Source organism: Miscanthus floridulus, chromosome 1 (genome assembly GCF_019320115.1).
Source record: "Miscanthus floridulus cultivar M001 chromosome 1, ASM1932011v1, whole genome shotgun sequence".
Lineage (NCBI taxonomy): Eukaryota > Viridiplantae > Streptophyta > Magnoliopsida > Poales > Poaceae > Miscanthus > Miscanthus floridulus.
Window position 1 is genome coordinate 197424882 of NC_089580.1, and position 12668 is coordinate 197437549.

At 46.4% G+C, this 12668-nt stretch overlaps 2 protein-coding genes across 2 annotated transcripts; both read left to right on the forward strand.

The window, feature by feature from the left end:
- The first annotated feature begins 6462 nt into the window (after nucleotides 1-6462).
- Nucleotides 6463-8361, forward strand: LOC136508373 (NAC domain-containing protein 22). The gene is made up of 3 exons (XM_066503034.1): nucleotides 6463-6741; nucleotides 6861-7150; nucleotides 7692-8361. Exons 1-3 carry the CDS (start codon nucleotides 6558-6560, stop codon nucleotides 8193-8195), a joined length of 978 nt encoding a protein of 325 aa, XP_066359131.1. The 5' UTR covers nucleotides 6463-6557; the 3' UTR covers nucleotides 8196-8361.
- Nucleotides 8362-10143: 1782 nt separating this feature from the next.
- LOC136508378 (small ribosomal subunit protein uS2-like) lies at nucleotides 10144-12269 on the forward strand. The gene is made up of 5 exons (XM_066503046.1): nucleotides 10144-10506; nucleotides 10879-11141; nucleotides 11238-11435; nucleotides 11536-11722; nucleotides 11883-12269. Exons 1-5 carry the CDS (start codon nucleotides 10356-10358, stop codon nucleotides 12011-12013), a joined length of 930 nt encoding a protein of 309 aa, XP_066359143.1. The 5' UTR covers nucleotides 10144-10355; the 3' UTR covers nucleotides 12014-12269.
- Nucleotides 12270-12668: the final 399 nt, after the last annotated feature.

Sequence of the window (12668 nt, forward strand, 5' to 3'; positions counted from 1 at the left end):
AAGAGGAGCTATTTCATAGAAAAGCTCAAAGAAAACTGTCACTACATCGTTCACAATGTATGACAGTTTGTAGTGTGTTATGAGGCAACGGGCAGGTGAACTAACTAACGAAGTTCATACCCGGTTTGAAAGTGGTTGACGATATCTATAGACCACTAAAGTAATACTGCAATTATAATCTGGCAGTACAGGATGCTCACAACATAAGTCAAGTGGTGTTGCCAAACACATTGACATAGAATATTATGTTGTGAAAGATAAAGTCCGGGATCAAGTCATAAGTCTTGAGCATATAAGTACAGAAAGGATGCTCGCGGATCCGCTTACAAAAGGCTTACCACCCAACATGTTCAGAGAACATGGTGTTCAGAGAACATGTAGCTAGCATAGGTTTAAGGGAAAGCCTAAAATATTCCTGGACAAAAGAAGGCCCAAAGATAAGTATCTATTTCAGAATAGAGTAGTGTGTTGTAGCTGTTAAGTCTACCGGCAATGGACCGTGACGATGAGACATGCTCTATGCGCTAATCTGTAATGGAATGAACAAAAATAAATGATATGAAAGTGAAAGATGGAATGAGATCAAGGGGGAGAATGTTAGTTGATCTCCACCAATAGGCCCAACGGTCTATTGGGCCCTTATCTCTGCTACCTGATCGGGGGAGTCCAACCCTAATCCGGTTGGTGGGCCCCTGTCGCACAGCACACATAAAAGGAAGGTGAGGATGAGGGCTCGGACTACGAAGTTCGTCGTGAGCCACCACACCCACCTACAGTAACCCTAAACCGATCTAAAGACTGTACTGCCAGCGACGAGATGTGTCCCAACCATCGCCGCTGCCTCTGCAGGGTCTCCACAGGGCCACTGGTGATCGTCTCCACCGCGCTAGACGGCTGCTACGCCGACGGCACCGACGTCTCCCCGCTACGGTGTATCTACTGAGAAGACGAGGAGCCTTCACCGCATCTACTGTTACACACAAAGAGGTACACGTTCGATCCTAACACTGTCAGCTGCAATGGCCTCACTGGCTTGCAGCAGGATTCCCAGACCGAGAGCCGATTCCCAGACCGAGTGATAGTCCCCGTTGCTTGGTCTTGGTCACGTCGTACCGTCCTTGCCCCTGCAGAATGTTCAGACGGACGAAACTACGATGAACCTGCGCGAGACGAAACGATATGATCCTCCGCACCAGCAGCGCGCCAGTCCGATCCACCACCATGCGCTTCGCAATGGCGGACAGCCGAACATGCTGTCGAGTTTATCGTGAGGGGGGTCGGAGGTCTTCCGGGTGGACGACTCGACTGGACGCGACCCGGCAGTCCTGTCCTGTGTTGACTTGATCGCCACCAAGTCTATGGCCATTGTCTGTCCCCCAGCACGGAGGGAATGCAAAGAAAACCATATACGTGACCACGAGAGCACAAGCGGTGCGTGATTTCTGGCGGCCCACGCGGACAAGTCCACGCCGAGGTCTCCGCTCCGTCGTCCTTCGCAACCCGAACAGCTAGCCGCTAGCGCCGCGTGGGGACACACTACTGCTAGGCGCTCCTTTATTTGTTTTGAAAAAGTACTAGGCGCTCTTTGACAGGGCTTTGCTCAGCAGCTTCGAACTCCAAATTCGTCATCATGGTCATGCATGGACTAGTCTCATGGTCTTATGGATGCGTGCCTGTCAGACGTGTGATTATCGTTGTATGTATCTGAAGGGGGTGTTGGGCTGAGCCGAGAGCTCTTAAATCTAGTATCATTTAGTCACTTTTTATCCAAACACTATGACTGAATGGGATTAAAAGGACTTTAGTCCTCTCTAATAATTCTGAAGTTGCTAAATAGGACTAAACCATTTAGGAGAAACTAAATTTAGCAGCTGCAATCCAAACGAGCCTAACTAGTCTGAATATAACGCTGGTACACACCGAGAGAGACCGTTTGGCCTGTCCGGTTGCGTGGACGGAAGGAAATTCAGACACACTGTTTGTTGGTTTGCAAGCAAGAAATACTACAGGACAGGATCACAGGACTGCAGACGCGAGTATAGGGTGCAGCAGTTGAACGAGTCCTGGAGACGAAGCAGTGTCGCCCTGTCACTGTGTTCGGCTGGATGGGGACGAAACACTGCTCCGCTCCAAAAGTTTTAGGCCATGTTTAGATTGCAAAAAATTTCAAACTGATAAATAGTAGCATTTTTGTCTTATTTGGTAAATATTGTCTAATCGTGGACCAACTAAGCTCAAAAGATTCATTTCGTGATTTCCAACTAAACTGTGTAATTAGTTATTTTTTTTACCTACATTTAATGCTCCATGCAAGTGGCTAAAAATTGATGTGATAGAGAGAGAGTGAAAAAACTTGGAATTTGGAGATGATCTAAACAAGGCCATAAAAGGAAAAGAGAGGGCAACCGATCTGTCTCTGTCTGTCAAGGCAGAGGCCAGGGCAGGCGCCATATTTTCCACGCCAAACCGCAGAAAAGAAGAAAGCCGGGCCGCTCGGCGCTCGCATTCTTGCATTGATCGATATTCGAGAACGGTTCAACATCCGCTATGGTATTCTGCCAGCGTTGTTTGGTCTCTTAAATCGATCGCTCACGACCAACCGATCTGTCTGTCTGCACGCCCAGCCAAGGAACTGCGTTTGAATTCAAAACGACAGGCACAGGCAGGTAGCAGTTTCAATTCTGCCATGCTTGCATGGCTGATGAACTATGGCAAGAACGAATGTTTGGTTTTGCTTCGGACACCCTGACTTGCTCGGTCATCTATATGCATTATTCGTTCGCCTAACTCACTCGCAGGTTGCTGTTTGCGCCGTGTCTGAACTCTGAACCTACCCCCCCCCCCCCCCCCCCCCCCCCCCCCCCCCCCCCCCAAAAAAAAGAAAGAATGAATGTGGCACTGACTTTGCTTGAGACGTCGTCGTCGATCTCCAAGCTAGCGTTCACACACAGACACATGCTGTGTACTGGACGTCCGGATGGACGGGTGGGGTTTGGTGTCCGTCGATTCATGATGATAAGGGTGGAATGTCAGTCCGCGTTCAAAGTCGGTCAAGATGACCAGAAGGCCACACACCTAGCATATACTAGTAGCTAGCACGACAAACCACTGTAATCTGGAGAATAAAGATGTGCATGGTGGTAGCTGCATGTGGATTTCCAAGCAACTAAGCAAACTTATGACCCTTGGCAACGCTAACTAAGATTCAGTCATTCAGAGTTCTAGTATTTACTGCGCATTCATCAATCCGTACGCAAATGACTGCATGCATACTTCTCTTCTATTTGCTTCGGGGCAATCGGGCTGAAGTCGTTCGCTGCACCTGCACGGCAAAGCAGGATAATAAGGAGACACACTGGAGCAGCAGCATGAAAAGAGACTTTTGCTTTCGTATTCTGACTTCACTGTTGAAAATTCAAGCATTGAAACAACAGTGTGAAGGAGAGACGTTTACCCGGTTTTTTTTAGAAAGAAACAGGAGGGGTTAAAGCCCCTCTTGCAGATTTATTAAAAAGTGAAGTTGTGCAACTAAAAGCAGAAGAGAACCATTCTGCTTGAAGCTAGTTCAGGAAACAAAGAAATACAGGAAGAAAGGGAGGAGAATCAGAGGGAAGCAGTAAATTAGCCGAGGTTTTGCACCCATTCAGCTTGTGAATTGAACCAGGAAACAGTATAACTCCGTAACCCGAATTTAAGATTGACATCGATCATTGGATGTGGTAAGAGTAAGACTGTCCAGTCATAGGTAAACCCCAAGAACCAACCAGAGGTACTGTGCACCGCTCGTTACAGTTCAAATTCAAATTGGGTTACCTGTTCAGCAGATAATCTCAGTGTGGCCGCTTTGGGTCGTCCCGGCGAATAGTATTCTAGACGTCAAAATCGTAGGTTAATATGGACTAGGACTGATATATAAATATATTGAAATATATCAATAAGACCAGCAGTAGTACAAATGTATATATTGGTATTATTATGGTCATATATATGGTGAAAGACTGATAGTAACTTAATGGTAACTACCGCTGTCCAACTCATACTCATGGCGGATTAAGCTCCAGCCAGGACCATACCTGATGGTGAAGAGATAAAACAAGTCACGTCGAGTCACTCTTTGAGCCTAAAATAATAGCATGGTTGAAGCTATTTTTCTAGACGGGTGAATGAATCACACCAATAGTTCGAGAATTCCTCCAGTGCCCACGTTTTAGTAACCAAATTAATAAACCTAGCACGCAGGAAAAAAAAGTTACATATACCGCCGCCTTTAAAACAAATAATATTGCAAGCACAGTAAAAGAATGCTTCGTATATAGACTTGAAGCTCAAAAGAGGGAAAAACAAAAGAAGCATGCATCCACATAACACTTTCTCATTATATTCAAAGTACTGACACTTAGCTACTTGACTATCGACATCTTCAAAATTGAAAATAGTCGCCATCTCAATCCAACGAGATTATACTAAGTCTAATATTCCGTTGATGTGGACTTCAGATAAAGTTCTAAAGTAAGTCCAGTCATACGTTTCGAGACGCTGAACAATGTGGAATTCAATTGCTTAATTCAACCAGAAAATGTTGCATACATTCATGTGCTTACTGGGAGAAGTACCAAAGCAATCACCCGGTGTTTTAGCTAGCAATCTAGCCAAAACCTTCAATACATGCTTAATTCATCACTCTCGTCACTTTACAGGTTGATTAGCCGTCATAATGCAGACTTTTACCTGTCGAGCTAGAGCGCTGGAGGAATATAATTCTTCATGGGTAGTCCATCCATACACCAAAATTGTTCATTTGAAAATGGCTATTGCGTCATCGAATTTTCTTTATTTGAAATAGCTAGGCTACAGCTACAGTTCTGGACAAGCTAAAAATGCTACCGCATGCAAACCCCAAAGACAAAATAACTTATCCATAAAAAAAAACACCCTAGATTTTCCTACGGGAGCCACGATTTTGCAATGGTACCAAGTAGCGAAATACTAACGATAAATAGAAAATGCTAGCAAAGTTCAGGGACATAGTCTTAGGGGAAAGACACATCTATGCAAAGTTCAATGGCATAATCTTAGCAAACACATATCACCGCTAGCACTATCATTGCCGATTCATGGCAACAACCTAGATTTTCACTGCCAGCTATTGTCACCAATCCGTAGTGAGAGTGATATATCATTGTCGGATTATAGACATGACCAACAGGAAAAAGCCATTAGTTTGCATGAATTTTATAAAGTCGGATGAAGACAAACTTTATATCAAAGTTGTAGAGCTCAACATGATCTAAAATTTTATACTAGTTAAAGACATTTTCATTCGAGACCTCAAATATTCAACATAAGTTCTTAGACCTATTAAACAGTCTCGGATGGAGACAAAATCAACACCAAAGTTGTAGTATACGATGCGATCTATAACTTTGTAGTTTAGTATCAGCTATATAGTCACAAGTTATTATGTACCTGAGATGATATGCGTGAGGCCTGAGTCATTGGTTGGAATCCGAAGAAACACACATTTTACTTTTTTTTTGAAGTATTACCGCCAGTTTAGAACGGACAGTGATAGGTATTTTCATAGCAGTGAAAGCACAATCTTCCTTTTTAAATATGCTGATTGACCGACAATCCAAGAACAACTCCATTTTCGAACCTAGAAAAAAACCCCAGCACAACCTTAGCAAGCAAAAGATAGAGAGGAAACGCTTACTAACCTAGGGGTGGAAAATACATCCGTGAACCACAAACTAAATCGTTTTACTCGTCAATGAACCAAGCCCGTTTTTTTTGTTTAAAACCGCTTGGGGGTTATTTGACCAGTTTTGGAAAATTTAGCCCCTGTTCGTTTGTCTTATAATCCGTACTTTTCAACTTGTTTTTTTAACCGGAACAATATTTTTCTCTCACAACAAATCAACCGGAACAGTGTTTCGGCTTGTTTTTTCAGCAAAGCGAACGGGGCCATAGGACACATGGATGGTTATATTTAGTGCTTGAGTTCCTCTTAATTGATGAATCTGATGGATCCTCATGGATCATGAAAATGGAACTCGTCTTAAAAGAGTAATAGAACCTTCTAATACAGCATTCGACCATTAGGTGTTCGAAGTTGGACAGTCACTGCCATTATTCAAACACAACCAGAAGGTTACCTCTTTTTTAGATGTATAGAAAAGGGTCAAAATGTGTGACTTAACTAGTCTCCGGAGTCCAAATACACACTCCAAATGAAATAAAAAAATAACTGTCTGCAAAATACACTGAAATTTGTATTGTTGTTGAGCCGCCGGGCTGAAGGGCCCACTCATCTCATCTCAAGCAAGTACCTGTCCTTTTCAGCGTTGTTTATACGGAAGTGTGACTGCTGGTCTCCTAGAAACCGCGTGACTTGAACCCACACACTTGTACAGGTCTATATAAGCGAGCGAGCCCGCGAAACACCACCACGCCCTCTTCACCGATCGTGCTCCAGTGCAGCAAGCAAGCAGAGCAGAGCAACCGAGCGTCCGAGAAGAAGATTCACGAGAGCAGATCGTCGAACGAGCACCATACCGATGGCAATGATGGCCGGGGCGCCGCCCATGGAGGTGGAGCAGGACCTCCCGGGCTTCCGGTTCCACCCTACCGAGGAGGAACTCCTCGGCTTCTACCTCTCCCGCGTCGTCCACGGCAAGCAGCTCCACTTCGACATCATCGGCACCCTCAACATCTACCGCCACGCCCCCTGGGACCTTCCTGGTACGTCGTCGATACGTCCGCCATGGCGCCATCATCTAGCAAACAGCTTGTGTGTGTGTTCTTGTTGAGACGAGCGATCGAGCGCTGTGGCTGATCGATGGAGACGCATGGTTTTGCAGCGATGGCGAAGATCGGGGAGCGGGAGTGGTACTTCTTCGTGCCGCGCGACCGCAAGGCCGGCAGCGGCGGGCGGCCGAACCGGACGACGGAGCGCGGGTTCTGGAAGGCCACGGGGTCGGACCGGGCCATCCGGAGCTCCGCCGACGCCAAGCGGGTGATCGGGCTCAAGAAGACGCTCGTCTTCTACCAGGGGCGTGCCCCGCGCGGCACCAAGACGGACTGGGTCATGAACGAGTACCGCCTCCCCGACCACGCCGCCGCCGGCCGCGCCGCGCCGCCGCCTCCCAAGGTAATCCAGCAATCGTCCACTATGTTGCAGTTCTTGCCTATGAGTTTCGCTGTCCTAGAACTCAGCTGACACCAAAATCATTATCCTGTTCCTGTTTGGCTGATAAGACATGACTAAAAATACAGCTGACTGATTTGTTGTAAAAAAAAATATCGTTCGTTCACTAGAAAAATACGGATTATAAACGAGCGAACATGGCGCATTTCAAGCCACAAGCTAGCGTGAAACGTTTACTGATTATTACAGTACGTATTTAACTTTATATTGCCAAATCGGTGTGCGGTTTTAACATTAACCGGGGGAGGCAAATTGCTGGTCGGGTTCTTGTTCGTGATATCTTCTCTCATTTATATATGTTGGTCAGTTTTGGTAACAGTGATGTAGACATCCATGAACGCAAGAGTAGACGTTAGAATTGACGTGCTTGACTTAGGAGTTGACTAGCTTTTTTCATTAAATTGCATGGAAATTCTTCATGCGGTCACGGCAGAGGGTAGACGGATTGACACAAATGCCTGACGGTCGTCGTGTGCTTCTGCAGGAGGACATGGTGCTCTGCAAGATCTACAGGAAGGCCACCCCACTGAAGGAGCTGGAGCAGAGGGCCTCTGCCATGGAGGAGATGCAGAGGCGCAGCAGCGAGGCCAGAGCAGCATCCCTGGTCCAGGCCGCAGGCTCCGCCGGCGACGACTACCTGTCGGTGTCGTCGGACGACGCCCACGATAGCAGCTTCCTGCAGTTCCCGTCCTCGTCCTCGTCCGCGCCGTCGGGCGACAGCTACGGTGCGCCCGCGCCCGCGCCCAGGGAGGCCAAGACGGAGGCCGCGGACACCACGGCGGTCACGGTGGCGTCGACGTCGTCGTCCCTGGTGCATGCCGCGAGCATGGCGGCCCCGGCGGTGAGGCACGCTGACCTGCCCACCCTTCAGGTGCCGACGAACAACCTCGGAGTGGTGGACTGGACGCAGATGCAGGACCCGTTCCAGCTGCGCAGCCCGTGGCATGACCAGCTTTTCTTCTCTCCCTTAGCCAACCTGCTCTACTGAAGTGAGGAAGTAGCACAACTGGAGGAAGGTGAACCGTGTCCGTGCTAGTGTAGTCGTGTCACCAAAATGCTGGTCCAGCTTTGCAAGAGTCTGTCTACAACCATGTGTTTTATGCAGTTTCAACACATTAATTTTTTTTAACCATAGGATTAAGATTCAACGGCTTCCATCCTTCTTCTACCTCTAGTCTACAGCCTTCTTCTACCTCTAGACAATCACAAGATCATAGATCCACACATCACAGATCACAAAAAATAATTTTTTCTATAGAAAGACAAATCACAAGATCATGTGATTTTTACCCCACAGATTACAAAAAATAATTTTTTTCTATAGAAAGACAAATCACAAGATCATGTGATTTTTACCCCACACGCACCCGCTTTCCCCTCCCCGCCAACAACAGGAGCGACATGGCTCCTCCAACTCCTCGCAATAATTCATTCATCCACAGCGAAGCTTGTGAACAAGCTGGTCGATTCGTTCGACCCACGACGACACCCCAGACGTCGGCTGCGTGCGTGTCGTGCTGGCCGAGCTCGTCCTCACCTTTCTCTTCGTCTTCACCGGCGTTTCCGTCGCCATGGCTGCCGGTACGTACTTGTCCGTGTATCCACCGCGCGCTGTCAGAGTCAGGCCGCCTCCTCTCTCTGGGGTCTTCAATTTCCTTCTACTTTTAATTTCTCTGGGCCCTAGATGTCATAGATACAAAAAAAAAATCCAAGTGTTTTTTTTTGCTAAAACACATGTGTGTTGTATAGCATTTCTAAATAAATACACTCCGTTTGCCAAAAGTCACGTCACGTAACATCTTATAGGTCACGTACAATCCGAAGTCCTAGACAAATTCAAATTTCTCCTCTTCCTCAAATTCCTAAACAAATACGGTCCGTTTTACCTTTGTACGATTACTAGAGGCCGAGTTCCGTACATGTGTTTTCTATCGTGTTAAGATGAAAGATTTTACCCTTGTACGAATATACCCAAGGCCGAATTTCGTACGTATGTTTTCCGTGGTATATGAGGACGTCGCGTTCAGGATCATGAGCGTTGGAGCGCTCGCGGAAGGCGAGGTTCAGGAGCAGATGATGGCGGTTGATCTCAGTGCGGCTGTTTGTAATTAGATGAGAAGACTCTAAGACACGACACGATTGAAATTGAACTGTTTGCTCATCTGGAACTGGCCTATCAGATCCTATAAGAGCATCTCCGAGAGTTTGTCAAATTTTACTTGGCAAATCTTATGATTTGTCAACTCCCAAAATTATATGTCTAAGTAAAAAACAATCCATCTCCAAGAGTTTGGCATTTTTGACTTGGTAAAATAAAAAACCTGTTAACAAAACGAAGAGGCCCGCTAAGCGAACGAAGAGCCCCGCTAAACGAACGAAGAGCCCCGCTAAGAAACGAAGAGCCCCGGTTGGCAAGCAGTATACGCGCGCGTATATTTGCGCGCGCGGAGGGAAGATTTGCCAAGTTGTTATTGATGCCAAGCTGTTTTGCCAAACTGTTGGAGACTATTTTTTCTTGTTTTGCCAAAATTATATGGATGTCAAGTTGAGATAGCAAACTCTCGGAGATGCTCTAACTAGTAGATCCAGGTTAACTGGCTATCAACCATAGCAAAAGATGTTCCAGCGAGGACTCGATGGCGAATACCGAATTAATTGTTCGTCCGTTGTGTTTTTGCACACTGCATCACAAAGATCTTCCTTTTGGTTTTCATCCTTTTTTTGGTTTTAATAGAATAATATCATATTATTGTCAACATTAACTCACAGTATGAATGTCATAGTCATCATAAATAAAATATATTATAGATTCCAAATATTATATAATACGTAAAACATAAATAGATATTTACTATTTCCGTCGCTATTTTTCATCATGTTTGATAGGCTATTTTTTTTTTTTTTGGTTGCAACGCACGGGTGGACCAAAATATAGTACGGAGTAGATGGGAAGCCCATATTTTGCCACGGCCCAACACGTCTTTGCAGAAGCTTTCCTAGGGTTTTTGACGCGTCGCAGATAAGAGATCCCCTAAATACATTCCCCCCTCCCAGACACCGAGCCCGACTGCCCGACACCGATTCGGCGATCCCTCTCTTCCCCTTCCCTTCGCTCTGCCAGCCCCAATCACTCGCATCCCCGTCAACCATGGCGGCGGCAGCAGCAGGCGGAGGCGCAGTGCGTGCGCTGTCCCAGAAGGAGCAGGACATACAGATGATGCTCGCCGCCGACGTCCACCTCGGCACCAAGAACTGCGATTTCCAGATGGAGCGCTATGTCTTTAAGCGCCGCACCGACGGTATGTGCCTTCACTCCCGCATCCGTGCCTTTTTTTCCTCCGCATGCCAAATCCATGTAGATGTAGACAGCAAAGAAACCTCTGGTGCTCCAATGCTACAGTTCCGGGCGTGAATATCCAGCGTAGTTGTGCTGTGAACTTGTGTCGTCGTATTTGTAGTGTACTATGAACTTTAGATTTTTCGCGGTAATAATCAAAGATAGAAGTTCTTAGTCATTCAACTTGCGTAAGGCTAGTGCTACGGCGGCATGAGGCTTTTGTGGGGATCTAGTAATTAGCTGTGATCTGTGGCGCGCTGTAGCCAGCTTAATAGCGCTTCGTCTTCAAGATGAATTGTTGGGTGTGATGCATTCCGGCTACTGTTTTTATCAGGCATCTACATCATAAACCTTGGCAAGACATGGGAGAAACTCCAGCTTGCAGCGAGGGTTATCGTTGCTATCGAGAACCCTCAGGACATAATTGTCCAGTCCGCCCGCCCCTATGGCCAGCGTGCTGTCCTCAAGTTCGCTCAGTACACTGGCGGTCATGCCATCGCTGGGAGGCACACCCCTGGTACCTTCACTAATCAGCTCCAGACCTCCTTCAGTGAGCCTCGCCTGCTTATCCTTACTGACCCAAGGACTGACCATCAGGTGAAAAGAATTTCAGTTTCAAAGTTCTGAAATATTTAATGAGTGGACCCTGCAATGTGATGGTGAACTAATTGTTATGCTAGTAATTGTTTGCAGCCAATCAAGGAGTCTGCTCTGGGGAACATCCCGACCATTGCCTTCTGTGACACTGACTCTCCCATGCGTTATGTCGATATCGGCATCCCAGCGAACAACAAGGGGAGGAACAGCATTGGATGCCTGTTCTGGCTTTTGGCCAGGATGGTTCTGCAGATGAGGGGCACTATCCTCCCTGGGCACAAGTGGGAAGTCATGGTATGCTAGCTTATGATGCTGTTCAAAATGACATTGGAGATGTAATGGGTCCACATTTTTTGGTAACCTTTGCATTCTTATATGATAATGTTGTTTTCAGGTTGATCTGTTCTTCTACAGAGACCCAGAGGAAGCAAAGGAACAGGAGGGGGAAGCTGCCGTGGCCCCTGAGTTTGCCGCAATCACTGATTACCAAGGAGCTGATCAGTGGGGTGGTGACCAGTGGACCTCTGATGTGGCTGTGCCGCCTGTTGCTCCTACTGGTGCTGATTGGGGTGCTGCTCCAGGTATATACTGTTACCTGCTTTTTTTAGAATTTCCTCATCTTTGGTATCAGACTTCTTCATCCATGCATGTTGTGTTCACATGAAAACTGTAACCCTGATTGTTTTACTCTGTACCGAGTTACTGTTCTCCTAACATGACAATTCCCATTTTCTGTTGCAGCTCCGGTTCAAACAGGTGATGGCTGGGATCAAGCTGGGGCCCCTGTACCTGTGGACGGTACTGTACCTCCAGTGATTGCTCCTACTGGTTGGGACCAAGCACCTCAGCCGACTGCCCAAGGCTGGGAGTAGGCATAGTCCACTCTGAGACTTGTCTTCTGCGGCTTAAGTTCAGTATTTTTCTAAAGTATGAATGTCAAAAATCTGATGGCATCCTCTATAGCTATGCTTTGCTTTGAGCACTTATGTTTTAGGGCTTTCTAGCTGAAGCTGTTGTCCAAAATCAGTATTTTGGAAGTTGAATTGTTTTCTTCTTTCCTTTTGACATTACTATGTATATAGCATGGAAATTTTTGGTTAATCTTAAAACTGTAAAGGGCTTCCGAAATGTTGCTTGTGATTCTTTGAGTTATTCCCTGAATATGTGCAAGTATAGGCCGTGATCCCTGCTGCTGTTTAGATCTTGCTAGGAATGAATTGCAGTGCTACTACTATTGTTTTGTCTGACAGTGTGCCCAGCTGCTAGCAGTTATGCCCGTGTGCAATCTGCATCTATTCAAACTTGTAGCGAACCTCACTTTTGTTGAAATGTGATAGTGATGGAAAATAGCAAGTTTTGTCAGGCCAAATTTCTCTGCTATTGGATCACTGTCACAATTACTGACTCTTGCAAACCTCATTTTGTTCGATGTTGGGGCTTGGGAGTACTTGATGATAGTGTCCTGATCTTGCAATGGTGTTACAGAAATAGAATACTTGAATGTCGATCATAGCAGTCGAATGTAAA